The sequence below is a fragment of the Heterodontus francisci genome, chromosome 11, assembly GCF_036365525.1.
Source record: "Heterodontus francisci isolate sHetFra1 chromosome 11, sHetFra1.hap1, whole genome shotgun sequence".
Taxonomy (NCBI): Eukaryota; Metazoa; Chordata; class Chondrichthyes; order Heterodontiformes; family Heterodontidae; genus Heterodontus; species Heterodontus francisci.
In genome coordinates, this window is record NC_090381.1 from 33,262,026 (window position 1) to 33,275,513 (window position 13,488).

The window sequence follows — 13,488 nt, forward strand, 5'->3', positions numbered from 1 at the left end:
CCACACCAGAATCTATAGCCAGAGGCACACACACCTCCAATTGGGCATCAATTTAAAAGGGGCCACACAAGAGTTATGCCACGCTCCTTGCTGACCTGCAACCAAAGCCTTCAACTGACACACAACTACCAGAGGCTTTCAAAGTCCTTAACTATAAGGCATTGGGTGTATTCCAGGCTCTCACTCCAGCAAACCGTCCCATCTCATTCACGGGCAATAGACAGTAGCATGAGAGGATTATGCAATTCTATAGCATAGAAGGATTCCAAAGTTAAAGATTACACCTCCTGAACACTCCCTCACATTATGTCGCTCCCTACACGAACAGTTCTGCGCATTTACAACCCTCCCCAAGGCAGTGCTCGCTTCCCAGACATCTGTCATAATGTCTTCATTTTGAGACGCTCCACCATCCCAGCAATATTTGACCCATGAGGCAAGTTGGTATCAGGTTGGTATCCAGACAGTCAAGGCCATCAGAACATCATCTGCAGCCCTGGCTCATGACAACTTAGAACACCCTAGCAACAGCCTCCAGTGTTGCCAAAGGCTGAGGAGGGAGGCGAAGGGGAAGGGTTGACAAGGGGGATGTGAGGGAGGTGAGGGGGAAGCTATTCCAGTATCTCACGGGGCCATTTCAATGACTTAGTGATTTTACCAATGGGTTTAATAAACATTCCTACAGAAATAATCTCACTGCAGGAGTAAGATTAATCAGGACTTCCATTTCTTAATTAATTTATTTAACTATTTTCTAACAGCCCAAAGCTTTATATAAGAGAACTGAATAAAATAACACACTTTAAAACATCTGCTTACATTCAATTTACATATTGTGAAGTCAGTCTTTCCAGTTGAATCTAATATCTAACAAATTGCATAGGCCGATCCTTTGAAAGCAAAGCATGATGAAGAGGTCACTGGAGCTTTCTCCCTTTTGTCAGCCTTTCCAAACTTCCCTCTCCCTCTGCTATCCTGCTGTAACCATTTAGACCTCCTCTGGACCTATCTTTTGTTTCTATACTTGTCCCATTACGACCTCCTTTTGCCTTTTGTCATTTCATATTCTTGTCCTCCACCCTGTGCCCTTTTTGTTCTTTCCTCCCACCTGCTATTTTCCTGCTACTGCCCTTGCTTAAAACCTGTTACACGTTTTTGGAACAGAGGAGGCTGAGGGGAGACCTAGTTGAAGTGTATAAAATTGAGGGAGTCTAGATAGCGTGGATAGGAAGGCCCTATTCACCGTGGTTGAGGGGTCCATAACCAGGGAACATAGATTTAAGGAAGAGGTAGGAGGCTTAGAGGGGATTTGAAGGGAAATTCGTTCACTCAGAAGGTGGTGGGGATCTGAATGGGTGTAGAGGCAGAAACCCTCAAAACATTTGCAAAGTACTTGGATATGCACTTGAAGTGAACCAACAAAACCAAGAGCTGGAAAGCAGGGTTAGGCTGGATGGCTCCTTGTTGGCCAGCAGGGACATGATGAACTGAATGGCCACCTTCCATGCGCTAAATTTCTATGATTTTCTTTCTCTAATTTTTTTCAGTTCTGATGAAAGGTGCTCAACCTGGAACATTAACTGTGTTTCTCTCTCCACAAATGTTGCCAGGCCTGCTGAGCATTTCTCGAATTTTCTATTTTGGTTTTGTGCTGAAGACGTGCTGTTCAGTACATTAGGAAGTGTTGTGTTTCTTTCAAGTTGGATTTGCTTTGTCAGGGTTTCATTTTAGTTACCTGTATTGTGTGAAGGATGACTGGAGCTACCCTGGAACCTGCGAACCTGAGGTGTCTGAGATGGAGCTACACTTTACAGGCGATTTAGAGTAGGAGCAGTTTCCCTGACAAGGGTCATAGACAATGATTGATCGCCTGGGAATAAAAATGGAAAAGGCACAGATGAGGAAGTCATGGGGAAACTAGGCATTGGAAAGAAGAGATCCGAGAAAATTGGGGTGAGGAGAGCAAGAGGAACTACAAAAGAACTCAAAATCTTGGATACAGCAAGAAAATTAGGAAAGGGATGTATTTCTCTGAATTAATTTCCTCCATAGCCTGAGAATAACCATCCAATCACAGGCCCGGAATATCTTCAGAGCTAATACAAAAGATGTGGATGCTGGAAATATGAAATCTAAACAAAATGTTGGAAACACTCAGCAGAGAAATAGAGTTAATTTTTCAGGTCAATGACCCTTCATCAGAACTGGAAAACGTTAGAGATAAAATGGATTTTAAGCAAATACAGAGGCAGGGAAAGGGGGAAGGGAGGAAGGAACAAAAGGAAAGGATGAAAGGACAAAAGGGAATGATGGTGCAAGGCAAAAGGAGATGAGAATAGGACAAGTGAAGAAATTAAAGATAGATCTTGAGGAGGTGTAAATTGGAATAGCAGAATCATTACCAACAGCTGCAGTCTGAAAAATGGGAGCAGAGGTTATGATGTGAAATTGTTGAACTCAATGGCGAATCAGGAAGGCTGTAAAGTGCCTCTTTGAAAGATGAAGTGCTGTTCCTCGAAATTCTCTTGAGTTCACTGGATCACTGTAGGAGGTTGAGAACAGTGAGGTCAGCATGAGTACATGTAAATCGCAGTTTCACCTGAAAGGAGTGTTTGGGGCCCTGGACGATGAGAAGGGAGGAGGTAAAAAGGCAGTTGTATCTCTTGAGCTTGTATGGGAAGGTGCTGTAGGAAGGGAAGGGGATGTTGGGGGTGATAAAGAAATGGATTGGGGTGTGGCGGAGGGAACAGTCCTTCAGAATGCTGAAAGGGAGGAGAGGGGAAGATGTGTTTGGTGTTGGCATCACACTGGATGTGCTGGAAATGGCAGAGTCGAATGTGGAGGCTGGTGGAGTGGAAGGTGAGGACAAGGGGAACTCTATCATTGTTCTGGGAGGGAGGGGAAGGGGTGAGGGCAGGAGTGTGGGAAATGTATCGGACACCGTCGAGGGCACTGCCAACCAGAGTGGAGGGGAATCTTTGGCTGGTGAAAAAGGAAGACATATCAGAAGCACTGGTATGGAAGTTTGTATCATCAGAACAGATATGACTGAGTCGGAGAAATTGGGGAAGTGGAGTATAGTTCTTGCAAGAAGCGCGATGTGAGGAAGTGCAGTCGAGGTAGCTGTGGAAGTTAGTGGGCTTGTGGAGAATATTCGTTGATGGCCTATCCCCAGAAATGAAGACAGAGAAGTTGAGGAAGGGAAGGAAAGATTCAGAGATGGACCATGTGAAGGTGAGGGGAGGGTGGAAGTTGGAAGCAAAGTTGATGAGATTTTTTTAGTTCAGGGCAGGAGCAGAAAATGTCACTGATACAGTCATCAATCTACTTGAAAAAGAGGTGATGGAGGGGGCCGAGTAGGACTGGAACAAAGAGTGTTCCACAGATACCATGAAAAGACAGGCATAGCTAGGGCACGAACAGGTTCTATAGCAACACCTTTTATTTGGAAGGAGTGGGTTGAATTAAAGGAGTCAATGTGAGAAGAAGTTCAGTCAGGCAGAGGAGGGTGGTGGTGGATGGGGATTGGTTAGGCCACTGTTCAAGGAAGAAGCAGAGAGCCCTCAGACCATCCTAGTGGGGGTTGGAGGTTTAGAGGGATTGGACGTCCATGATGAAAAGAAGACGGTTTGGGCCCAGAAACTGTTAAAGTGACGGTGGGCGTCGGACTATATAAATAAATCAGAAGCACGAGTGTCAAAGGTGGTATTATCAGAACAGATGCGATGGAGATGGAGAAACTAGGAGAATGGAATAGAATCCTTACAGGAAGTGGGGTGGAAGGAAGTGGAACCTTCCCTTCACGTCTTTCCCTGCGTCAGTACTTGCTGAAAGCCTGTTACATCTGTCACTGACCTGAAATGTTAACTCTGTTTCTCCTTCCACAGATGCTGCCAGATCTGCTGAGTATTTCCTGCACTCTCTGTTTATATTTTCTTAGAGCTACTCCTGCTCAGTGGCTGTAACTTCAGTGGAAGTGCGGTGGAAAACCCATTAACACACGGAAACTGGGCTTCCCCCACACTTGAAGCAAAATTACGGTGGCCGAGTGTGAGTAACTCCAAGAAAGTTCCCAGCCAAGGACTCTACCCACTCATTCAATCTCTCCCCACAGGCCCTGTACAATCTGTCCTATCACAGACTCTACCCTCCCATTTAATCTCCTGAGGAATAGTTCTGTACAAATATTCTCAATCCCCAAAGGTAGTTTCATCTATTGATTTCCTCTCATAGCCAACCCGGGCTTGCTGCCCTCTAGGCCTTGGCCTACTCTTGTCCTACACAGTGTTTAGCCATCTCAGTCTATTGCTGTACCAGTAAATTCAATCCTAGTTACAAGTGTTTATTCAGCCCCTCTCTCTGAAGGTGCTAACTGACTCCACCTCAACTCTTGCTGCTTTTAATCAAAAACATTTAGGCTTTAACAGTCTACACTTTGGCTCTGCCACTGTAACTTCAGGTGCGAACCCTCCAGGATTGTCAACCAATTAAAGATTTATCTCCTGGACACTCCTGCGGGCAACTAGGGAGAAGAAAAAACACATGAACATTAAAAAAAAAGTGATTTTTCCATTTTCTTTTAACATTTTCATTTCTTGGCTATAAACATATTGAAGATGGGGAAAGAGGCTGTTTGACTGGTCAGGGAAATGGAGGGTGGGTAATGATACCTCCAAGAATATGTCCAACTAGAGTTGGCAACCCTACTGTAACCGTGGTGGAGAGGGATTCCTGATAACGCTGCACACTTGCATACCGGACCCCATCGGAATCCTCAGGGTTGCCCATGCCAATGCCAGCACAAGTTGGGTACCCGGCAGTGGGAGCCAGAAGTAGCGGCATCAGGCCGCAGTTGAAGCAAGAGTTGGCAGGTCCGGCAGAAAGGTGGATGCAAGAAGTACCCATTCCCTTTGATTGAAGAAGCCCCCCCTCCTACCCGCACCCCACCTGGTGTAACCAGCTCCCGCCCCACGAGTGCCCCAGTGCAGGTTCTCTTGGTCTTATCATTTTTCAAAGCTCTGAAGTATTATTTTGTTGTTGCTGCAGTTCCAGTTTTCGCCAGGGGATGATGCTGGTTTTCAGTATCCGGTTACCATGGGGACAAAAATGTTCTGTTATTTTGAAGATCAATTTTAAATAAAGGGGCGGGAGAACAAAGCATTTTCCCCCCGTTCCTCATCTTAGTTGAAGTTGGAAAAGCAATTTTGATTTCCTACTCCCCCTGAAAAAGGTATAATTGTATTTTCCTCCCCTTTACACAATATTTGTCCAGCTTCCCACTATTTTGTGCTGAGTTTTTAAAGGGATTTCTATTCCTAGGTGAATCCTTGACTCTGAAACAGCTGTTAAAATTGTTGGGGGTGTGCCTTTAATACAGGTTCATTTGCTGGCACAGGGAGGAATGGGATTATTTTACCAAAGGTAGAAGAACATAATATACAGTTAAAAAGGATAGGGCTGCCAGTTATTTACTCAAAGGTAAGGGTAACTGTGGAAGCAAGTACTTTTGATTTGGAGTGCTTTTCCCATGCTTGGAGAGAAATGCTGTCACTGAATGACTGCTCAAAATGAACGGCAAGGGCCTGCTCCAGAGACAACAAGCCGCAACTTCAGTACCCACTGTCAGATAACACTGTTGGTTTGTTTCCAGGTTGCCAGGGCCGTTTATGTTAAATAGCTCACTTCTCACGTTCCAGCTGAGCACTGAAACTAAATTTAGTTAGCGCAACTTGTGACTGAGTTTAGATCAAAGTCATGTTGGATGGCAGACATGTTGGGTGTTGGACATGACCCTGTAACTACAGTCCATTCGCTTCATTGAATACCAAGACTCCAGGGGAACCTTTCTAGAAAAAAAATCTCTCTGACTAAAGAAGGTGAAGCTGCTAAAATCGAACGTGTGCAGCATGTAAAATTCCTTCGGATAGTGGATTCCATTCCACTCTCTTCAACTAAGTGTTCATTGTGTGAGCTCTGCTGTGCAGACAGTATCCTCATGTGCACAGATTAGGAAGAGTTACCAAATGTTTCTTAGGCGTTGCTGTCTGGGAACAGTTCAGTCCATCTGGATGTGTCAATGAAAATGGAGCAAGACCCATGATAAAGCCATGGGCGCGGCAGGAAACCTTCGACAGTCCACACGTCCTTAGCACAATCGTACACCTCCAACTCCACACTGTAGTCTCCTTCCATCCCCTTCCAGTGACCACCAGTAACATAGATCTTCCCAGCAATCACCACCATGCCCCCATTCTCATGTAATTTATGGAGCAGCTGGACCTGAAAGAGGCAAAGAAAACAATGCATCATGGGACATCAGTGCAATGAATCATGGAATATCAGCTCAATAAACCAAGGAATACCAACTCAATGAACCATGGAATACCAGCTCAATGAACCATGGATACTGGTATAATGAATCATAGGAGACCAGGATTATGCTGACCTATTTCACTAAAGTAGCAGCAATGCTCTGACATGGTGTGACTGTCTGCCCAAATGCATTCACACATTGATTACAGGGGTCACCCAAAAGCATATTTGTTGGCTGTGGACCTTCTACATTCTGGTCCATCGTCAAAGACAAATCTGTACGATGCAACCTAGAAGGACAAGGACAGCAGATGCATGGGAACACCACCACCTGCAAGTTCCCCTCCAAGCCACACACCATTCTGACTTGGAACTATATCGCCGTTCCTTCACTGTCGCTAGGTCAAAAACCTGGAACACCCTCCCTAACAGCACTGCAGGTGTACCTACCCCACATAGACAGCAGCTGTTTAAGAAGGTAGCTCACCAGCACCTTCTCAAGGGTAATTAGAGAGAGATGGGTGATAAATGTTGGCCTTGCCAGCAATGCTCACATCCAAGAACGAATAAAGAAAATGCCAATCTGCAGAACTGAGCATTTGATTGACTGGAGAACATGACTTCAAAACTTTTTCAGCCCTTTTTTTCAGAAGCAAAGACCTGTTTCCGCCTCGAAAATGGAAGTTGAGAGCAAAGCATCAGAAAAAGCAAGGCTGTTAAATGTTAAACTTACAAATGGAGAAGTGAGAGTCATATGTAATAAAAACAAGAAATGCTGGAACCACTCAGCAGGTCTGGCAGCATCTGTGGAAAGAGAAGCAGAGTTAACGTTTCGGGTCAGTGACCCTTCTTCGGAACGAGCAAATATTAGAAATGTCAAAGGTTATAAGCAAGTGAGCCGGGGGTGGGGCAAGAGATAACAAAGGAGAAGGTGTAGATTGGACGAGGCCACATAGCTGACCAAAAGGTCACAGAGCAAAGGCAAACAATATGTTAATAGTGTGTTGAAAGACAAAGCATTAGTACAGATAGGGTGTTAACGAACTGAAGATTGAACAGCAGCAAGTACAAACATGAAAAAAAACAGTGGGTAAGCAAACTGAACAAACTAAGATGAAATGAAATAAACAAAAGAAAAAAAATTGTAAAAAATGTAAAAAAGAAAAAAGAAAAAATAACTAAAAATGAAAGTAAAATGGGGGCCCCGCCATGCTCTGAAATTATTGAACTCAATGTTCAGTCCGGCAGGCTGTAGTGTGCCTAATCGGAAAATGAGATGCTGTTCCTCAAGCTTGCGTTGATGTTCAGTGGAACACTGCAGCAAGCCCAGGATAGAGATGTGAGCATGAGAGCAGGGGGGAGTGTTGAAATGACAAGCAACCGGAAGCTCAGGGTCCCGCTTGCGGACTGAGCGGAGGTGTTCTGCAAAGCGGTCACCCAGTCTGCGCTTGGTCTCCCCAATGTAGAGGAGACCACACTGTGAGCAGCAAATACAGTATACTACATTGAAAGAAGTACAAGTAAATCGCTGCTTCTCCTGAAAGGAGTGCTTGGGGCCTGGGATAGTGAGGAGAGAGAAGGTAAATGGGCAGGTATTACACCTCCTGCGATTGCAGGGGAAGGTGCCATGGGACGGGGATGAGGTGGTGGGGGTAATGGAGGAGTGGACCAGGGTGTCGCGGAGGGAACGATCCCTTTGGAATGCTGACAGGGGAAGGGAGGGGAAGATGCGTTTGGTAGTGGCATCACGCTGGAGGTGGCGGAAATGGCGGAGGATGATCCTTTGGATATGGAGGCTGATGGGGTGGAAAGTGAGGACAAGGGGAACCCTGTCACGGTTCTGAGAGGGAGGGGAAGGGGTGAGGGTAAAGGTGCGGGAAATGGGCCGGACACGGTTGAGGGCCCTGTCAACCACAGTGGGGGGAAATCCTTGGTTGAGGAAAAAGGTCATATCAGAAGCACCATCATGGAAGGTAGCATCATCAGAGCATATGCGTCGGAGACGGAGAAATTGGGAGAATGGAATGGAGTCCTTACAGGAGGTAGGGTGTGAAGAAGCATAGTCCAGGTAGCTGTGGGAGTCGGTGGGCTTATAATGGATATTAGTAGACAGCCTATCCCCAGAGATTGAGACAGAGAAGTCGAGGAAGGGAAGGGAAGTGTCAGAGATGGACCATGTAAAGGTGAGAGAAGGGTGGAAATTGGAAGCAAAGTTGATAACGTTTTCCAGTTCAGGGCAGGAGCAGGAAACGGCACTGATACAGTCATCAATGTACCGGAAAAAGAGTTGGGGGAGGGGGCCTGAGTAGGACTGGAACAAAGAATGCTCGACATATCCCACAAAAAGACAGGCATAACTAGGACCCATGCGGGTACCCATAGCGACACCTTTTACTTGAAGGAAGTGAGCGGAGTTGAAGGAGAAGTTGTTCAATGTGAGAACAAGTTCAGCCAGGCGGAGGAGAGGGGTGGTGGATGGGGACTGGTTGGGCCTCTATTCAAGGAAGAAGCGAGGAGCCCTTAAACCTTCCTGGTGGGGGATGGAGGTGTCGAGCAATTGGACGTCCATAGTGAAGAGGAGGCGGTTGGGACCAGGAAACTGGAAATTGTCAAAATGATGTAGGGCGTCAGAAGAGTCATGGATGTAGGTGGGAAGAGACTGGACCAGCGGAGAAAAGATCGAGTCAAGATAGGAAGAAATAAGTTCAGTGGGGCAGGAGCAGGCTGACACAATGGGTCTGTCGGGACAGTCCCATTTGTGGATTTTGGGAAGGAGGTAGAAGCGGGCTGTCCGGGGTTGCGGGACTATGAGGTTGGAAGCTGTAGACGGAAGATCTTCAGAGGAGTTGAGGTCAGTGACAGTCCTTTGGACAGTGGCTTGATGTTCGATGGTGGGGTCATGGTCCAGAGGGAGGTAGGAAGAAGTGTCCGTGAGTTGGCGTTGAGCTTCTGCAAGGTAGAGGTCAGTATGCCATACGACAACAGCACCACCCTTGTCTGCAGGTTTGATGACCATGTCGGGGTTAGACCTGAGAGAACGGAGTGCAGCAAGTTCAGAGGGGGACAGGTTAGAGTGAGTGAGGGGGGCAGAGAAATTGAGATGACCAATGTCTCGCCGACAGTTTTCAATGAAAAGATCAAGAGCGGGTAAGAGGCCAGGGTGAGGGGTCCAGGTAGAGGGAGAATGCTGGAGGCGGGTGAATGGGTCTGCTGGTCGGGGGGAGGACTCCTGGTCAAAGAAGTGAGCCCGGAGACACAGGCGACGGAAGAAGAGCTCAACGTCATGCCGAGCGCGAAATTCATTGAGGTGGGGGCGTAAGGGGATAAAACTGAGACCTTTGCTGAGAGTCATATGTAGTAGTTAGCAATTAAGTTAAATTAAACCTTTTGCAACAACAGCATAGAGGAGCTGGTTAAAATTCTGTGTAGGTAGAAGTCATAGCCTAAACTTGCAGCGTGCAGGCTGGCGATGGAGAACCTCACCTACTGCCAGTGCCGATTAGAAAACTGAGAGTGAGGGTGAGTTTTCTCAGGGACCAGCGTCTATTTGGAAAAAATCCTCCTGTATAACGGACGCCAGCAGACCCTGAGACTGGGGGCTTGTGTGTGTATGTATTTCAAAAAATAATGCAAAACATGCACACAGGTGAAACCATCAACAATGCTAATGCAATTCGCCCAAGCCTTGGCACCTTGTAATGCTAGAAAAACCATCAAACTGTTAAAACATGCCAACCTGATCAACTTGTGTGCTCAGGGGTGCCAGTGCCATGGAAACCATACAAAGAACAGTCAGAGGTGGGGGTTAATCACATTAACAGCCTGTGTAATTTAACTGCTGGAGCTCTGAGGAAACAATTTCAAAGTGACTCAGGGGTCACCCACTGGACTTTTAATTCAGAGTGATCTGATCAGTATTTAACTCAGGTGCAGGAACACAGTGTCACAGATCAGGAATCTCTTTCACATATTCCTCCTCTATGTTCAATTCTGTCTTTTCCCTCCAGTTTCCCCATCTCCTCCTCTCCTCCCCTTAAGGCCCCAACTCCCACTCTGGGATGTGGGTTCCACAGGTATGTCTGCCCTCCACTACCTCAACTAAGTAACCCTTCTTTCCATGTGAGCCTTGACAGCAAGTGTGAACTGGGTATTCAACTCAAGGGGATATTTCAACCAGTCCTTACTAAAAGTCCATATCCATGCTGAATTATGCATGCCAGATACACACTTTTCCCTAATGCCACCAAAAGCTGATCAGCTAACTGAGCCCAGGCCAATAACAGATGCAGGGAGACTCTGAACTCTTAGAGTCGGTTACACACTGCTGTTATCAACACAATTTTAAAACTGTCATCCCTGTTTTCAAATCTATCCATGGCCTCCTCGCCCCTTCCTATTCCTGTAATCTCCACCAGCCCCATAACCCTCCAAGATCTCTGCACTCCTGCAATTCTGGCTTCTTGTAGATCCCTGATTTTGAATCCACCATTGGCGGCCGTGCCTTCAGCTGTCAAGACCCTAAGCTCTGGAATTCCCTCCCTGAACCTTTCTTAACAAGGTATGGGTCAGTGAGCATTTTATCAATCGATCCAATTATCTATTCATTAATGTTGAATAGTTGTTGATTAAACGCGAAAATAGCAGCTCCAAGACAGACTGATTTATATATGTAGAATATGGACTATTCCAATGGTCTTCTGACCGGCCTTTCATTTCCCATCCTCCATAAACTTAACTCACCCAAAACTCTGCTACCCATGTCCTAACTCGCATTAAGTTCCATTCACCCACGACTCCTGTGCTTGCTGACCTACATTGGCTTATGGTCTGGCAACATCTCAATTTTGAAATTCTCAAGCTTGTTTTCAACTTCCTCCATGACGTCGGCCCTCCCTAGCTCTGTAACTTTCTCCAGCCCTACAACCCTCCGAGCTATCTGCGATCCTCTAATTCTGGCACCTAGGGCACCTCCAGTTTTAATCTTTCCACCATTGCCAGCCTTGTCTTCAGCCCTTTAGGCCCTAAGCTCTGGAATTCCATCTCTGAACCTTTCCCCTCTCTAGGTCTCTCTTCTCCTTTAAGACATTCCTTAAAACCCACCTCTCTGACCAAGCTGTTGGTCACTTGGCCTAATATCCCTGGTTCGGTGTCAAATTTTGTCTGATAACACTCAAGTGAAAAACCTCGGGACAGTTTACTATATTAAAGGTGCTATAAAAATACAAGTTGTGATTGAGACACCCAAGATAAAGGTCTAAAATGACTCTTAAAAGGGAGGAATGGGGAACCATTACTTTATTCACATTTATTTGAGAAAATTACAGCAGACAGGTATAGCACTTTGATGCACGAGTGTAGCTCACTGCAGGTTTGAAGTTCCTGATTGCAGTGAACTGCTTGGAATTTCCATAGAGTTCATCCCGATCTCTCCCCATAGCTTTGAGATCATCAATTTACAATCACCACTAAGAGAGATTAGGAAAAGTTTCTTCACACAGAACATTGTTCAATCTGGAAATGTTTTACCACATGGAATGGCTCCGGAGAAACTATTTCATCTTTTAAAGGGTGAGCTGAAGAACATTGAAGCAGAGGAAAATACAGGGCTATGAGGAGAGAGAAGGGAAGTTGGATTTGTTGTTTACCCTAGTAAAGACCTGGCACAAACACAATAGTCTACAAACCTTCCTTCTGTGCTGTGAATATTTATAGTTTATGTTCAAAGTTAATGTAGAACCACTGCTAAGTTAAGAGACAGTGAGATGTGATTGGTGAGTTAAGAATAATGCCAATCTTAGCTTCCCCACCCTTACCTTCTGCCACATGTTGGCCTCAGAACTGTATGCATAGACCTTCTTAGTGTTGTCTCCAATTAAGTAAATCACTCCATCTACAGAGACACACCGGGGAGCCGAGAGGTATTTTGGAATGAAGGGAGAGGCAATAACACTCCAGTTATCTGCAGAGACAAAATGAAAAACATGAGAGGGATGGAGAGATGGGTTTTAAATTCTGATCACTTTAAGCCCTGGATCTAAACAGTGAACTTCACAAGTTTGAAGTATGGTATTAGAAGAAACATTGTCTTGGAAGGAAAGTAAATGGGTTGTGATTCTGTGAGCAACATGGAAGAGTCCAAGATATCACTGCGTTCTGGTGGCTGGCTGGGTCCACAGTGATCTCCAATAACAGTATTTCTGAGGAAATTGAGAATATTGAGATCTGTTCAGGTGGCTACTCAATACTTTAGAATATTGAAGGAAATGAGCATGTGGAATTTATAGGAGCAGAAGAATAGAAACAAACCTTCGGTAACAAAAAAAAAATCTGATGTTTGGTTCTGTACAAGAGAAAATGATTGAGTTGTAGCCAGTTTTACAGCTTGGATTGTGAATCCAGCACTCACAGCTGCTGTAGTATTGGTATTTTGCTGCTAAATGTCTCAGGTGTATTGTGCTAACAATAGTTTCACAATATGTTTGCAGAATCTCGATATGGCACTAAATTAATAATAGTAATTTTAGGACAAGGTTCTGTTTTTCTGCCATTTCCCATCCATGTGCCATCTACTCCCCCAACCTTCAGCTATGCTACTGTCTACCAGCTACCAGAACAAGTGTGGGAATGACTCTCCCTCAGATTATTCCTCCTTCCCTGCTTCCTGGAGCACTGTTTGCTATGGGAGACAAGGTAATATTGGGCACCTTTTTTTCAGCTTATCCCTCCTCCAGGGTCTGATCTACAGCAGTAGCCAATTTCTTAAATTAGTTCCAAACAAACCCATGGAAGAATCAATACAGTTGCCTTCTGTTTTCTGGGGAGAGAGTGTCAATTCATAAAAGAATGAGGAAACAGCAGACGGGATGTCACAAAAAAGAACAGATAGAACAGAGTCTGAGAGACAACAGAAGAGGAAGAGGAGTGAGGAACAGAGTGAAAAACAGAATAAGGAAACAAATGAGGAAATGAGTAAGGAATGGAGTGGAGAAAGAGATGGGAGATAAAATGGAAAATGGAGTGGAAGAGCTGTGGGAAGGAAGCAAGGCTGATAAAGGGAATAGAGAAAGTAGGAAAGGAATGGGAATGGAGAGGAAATGGTAAAGTGTAAAACTATGGTGCAGTATATGTTCAGATCAGATAAAGCAGGGGATTTAATGGAGCATACCAGTTAAATGA

At 45.3% G+C, this 13,488-nt stretch overlaps 1 protein-coding gene across 1 annotated transcript in view; it reads right to left on the reverse strand.

The window, feature by feature from the left end:
• Positions 1-726: 726 nt before the first annotated feature.
• The window catches only part of klhl30 (kelch-like family member 30), a 38,963-nt gene continuing 26,201 nt past the window's right edge, over positions 727-13,488 (reverse strand). The window contains exons 7-8 of the mRNA XM_068041958.1: positions 12,126-12,271; positions 727-6,279 (exon numbers count right to left, since the gene is read on the reverse strand). Of these exons, the coding sequence (XP_067898059.1) occupies positions 6,031-6,279; positions 12,126-12,271 (395 nt within the window). The 3' untranslated portion in view covers positions 727-6,030. The remainder of the gene's footprint in view (positions 6,280-12,125; positions 12,272-13,488) is intronic.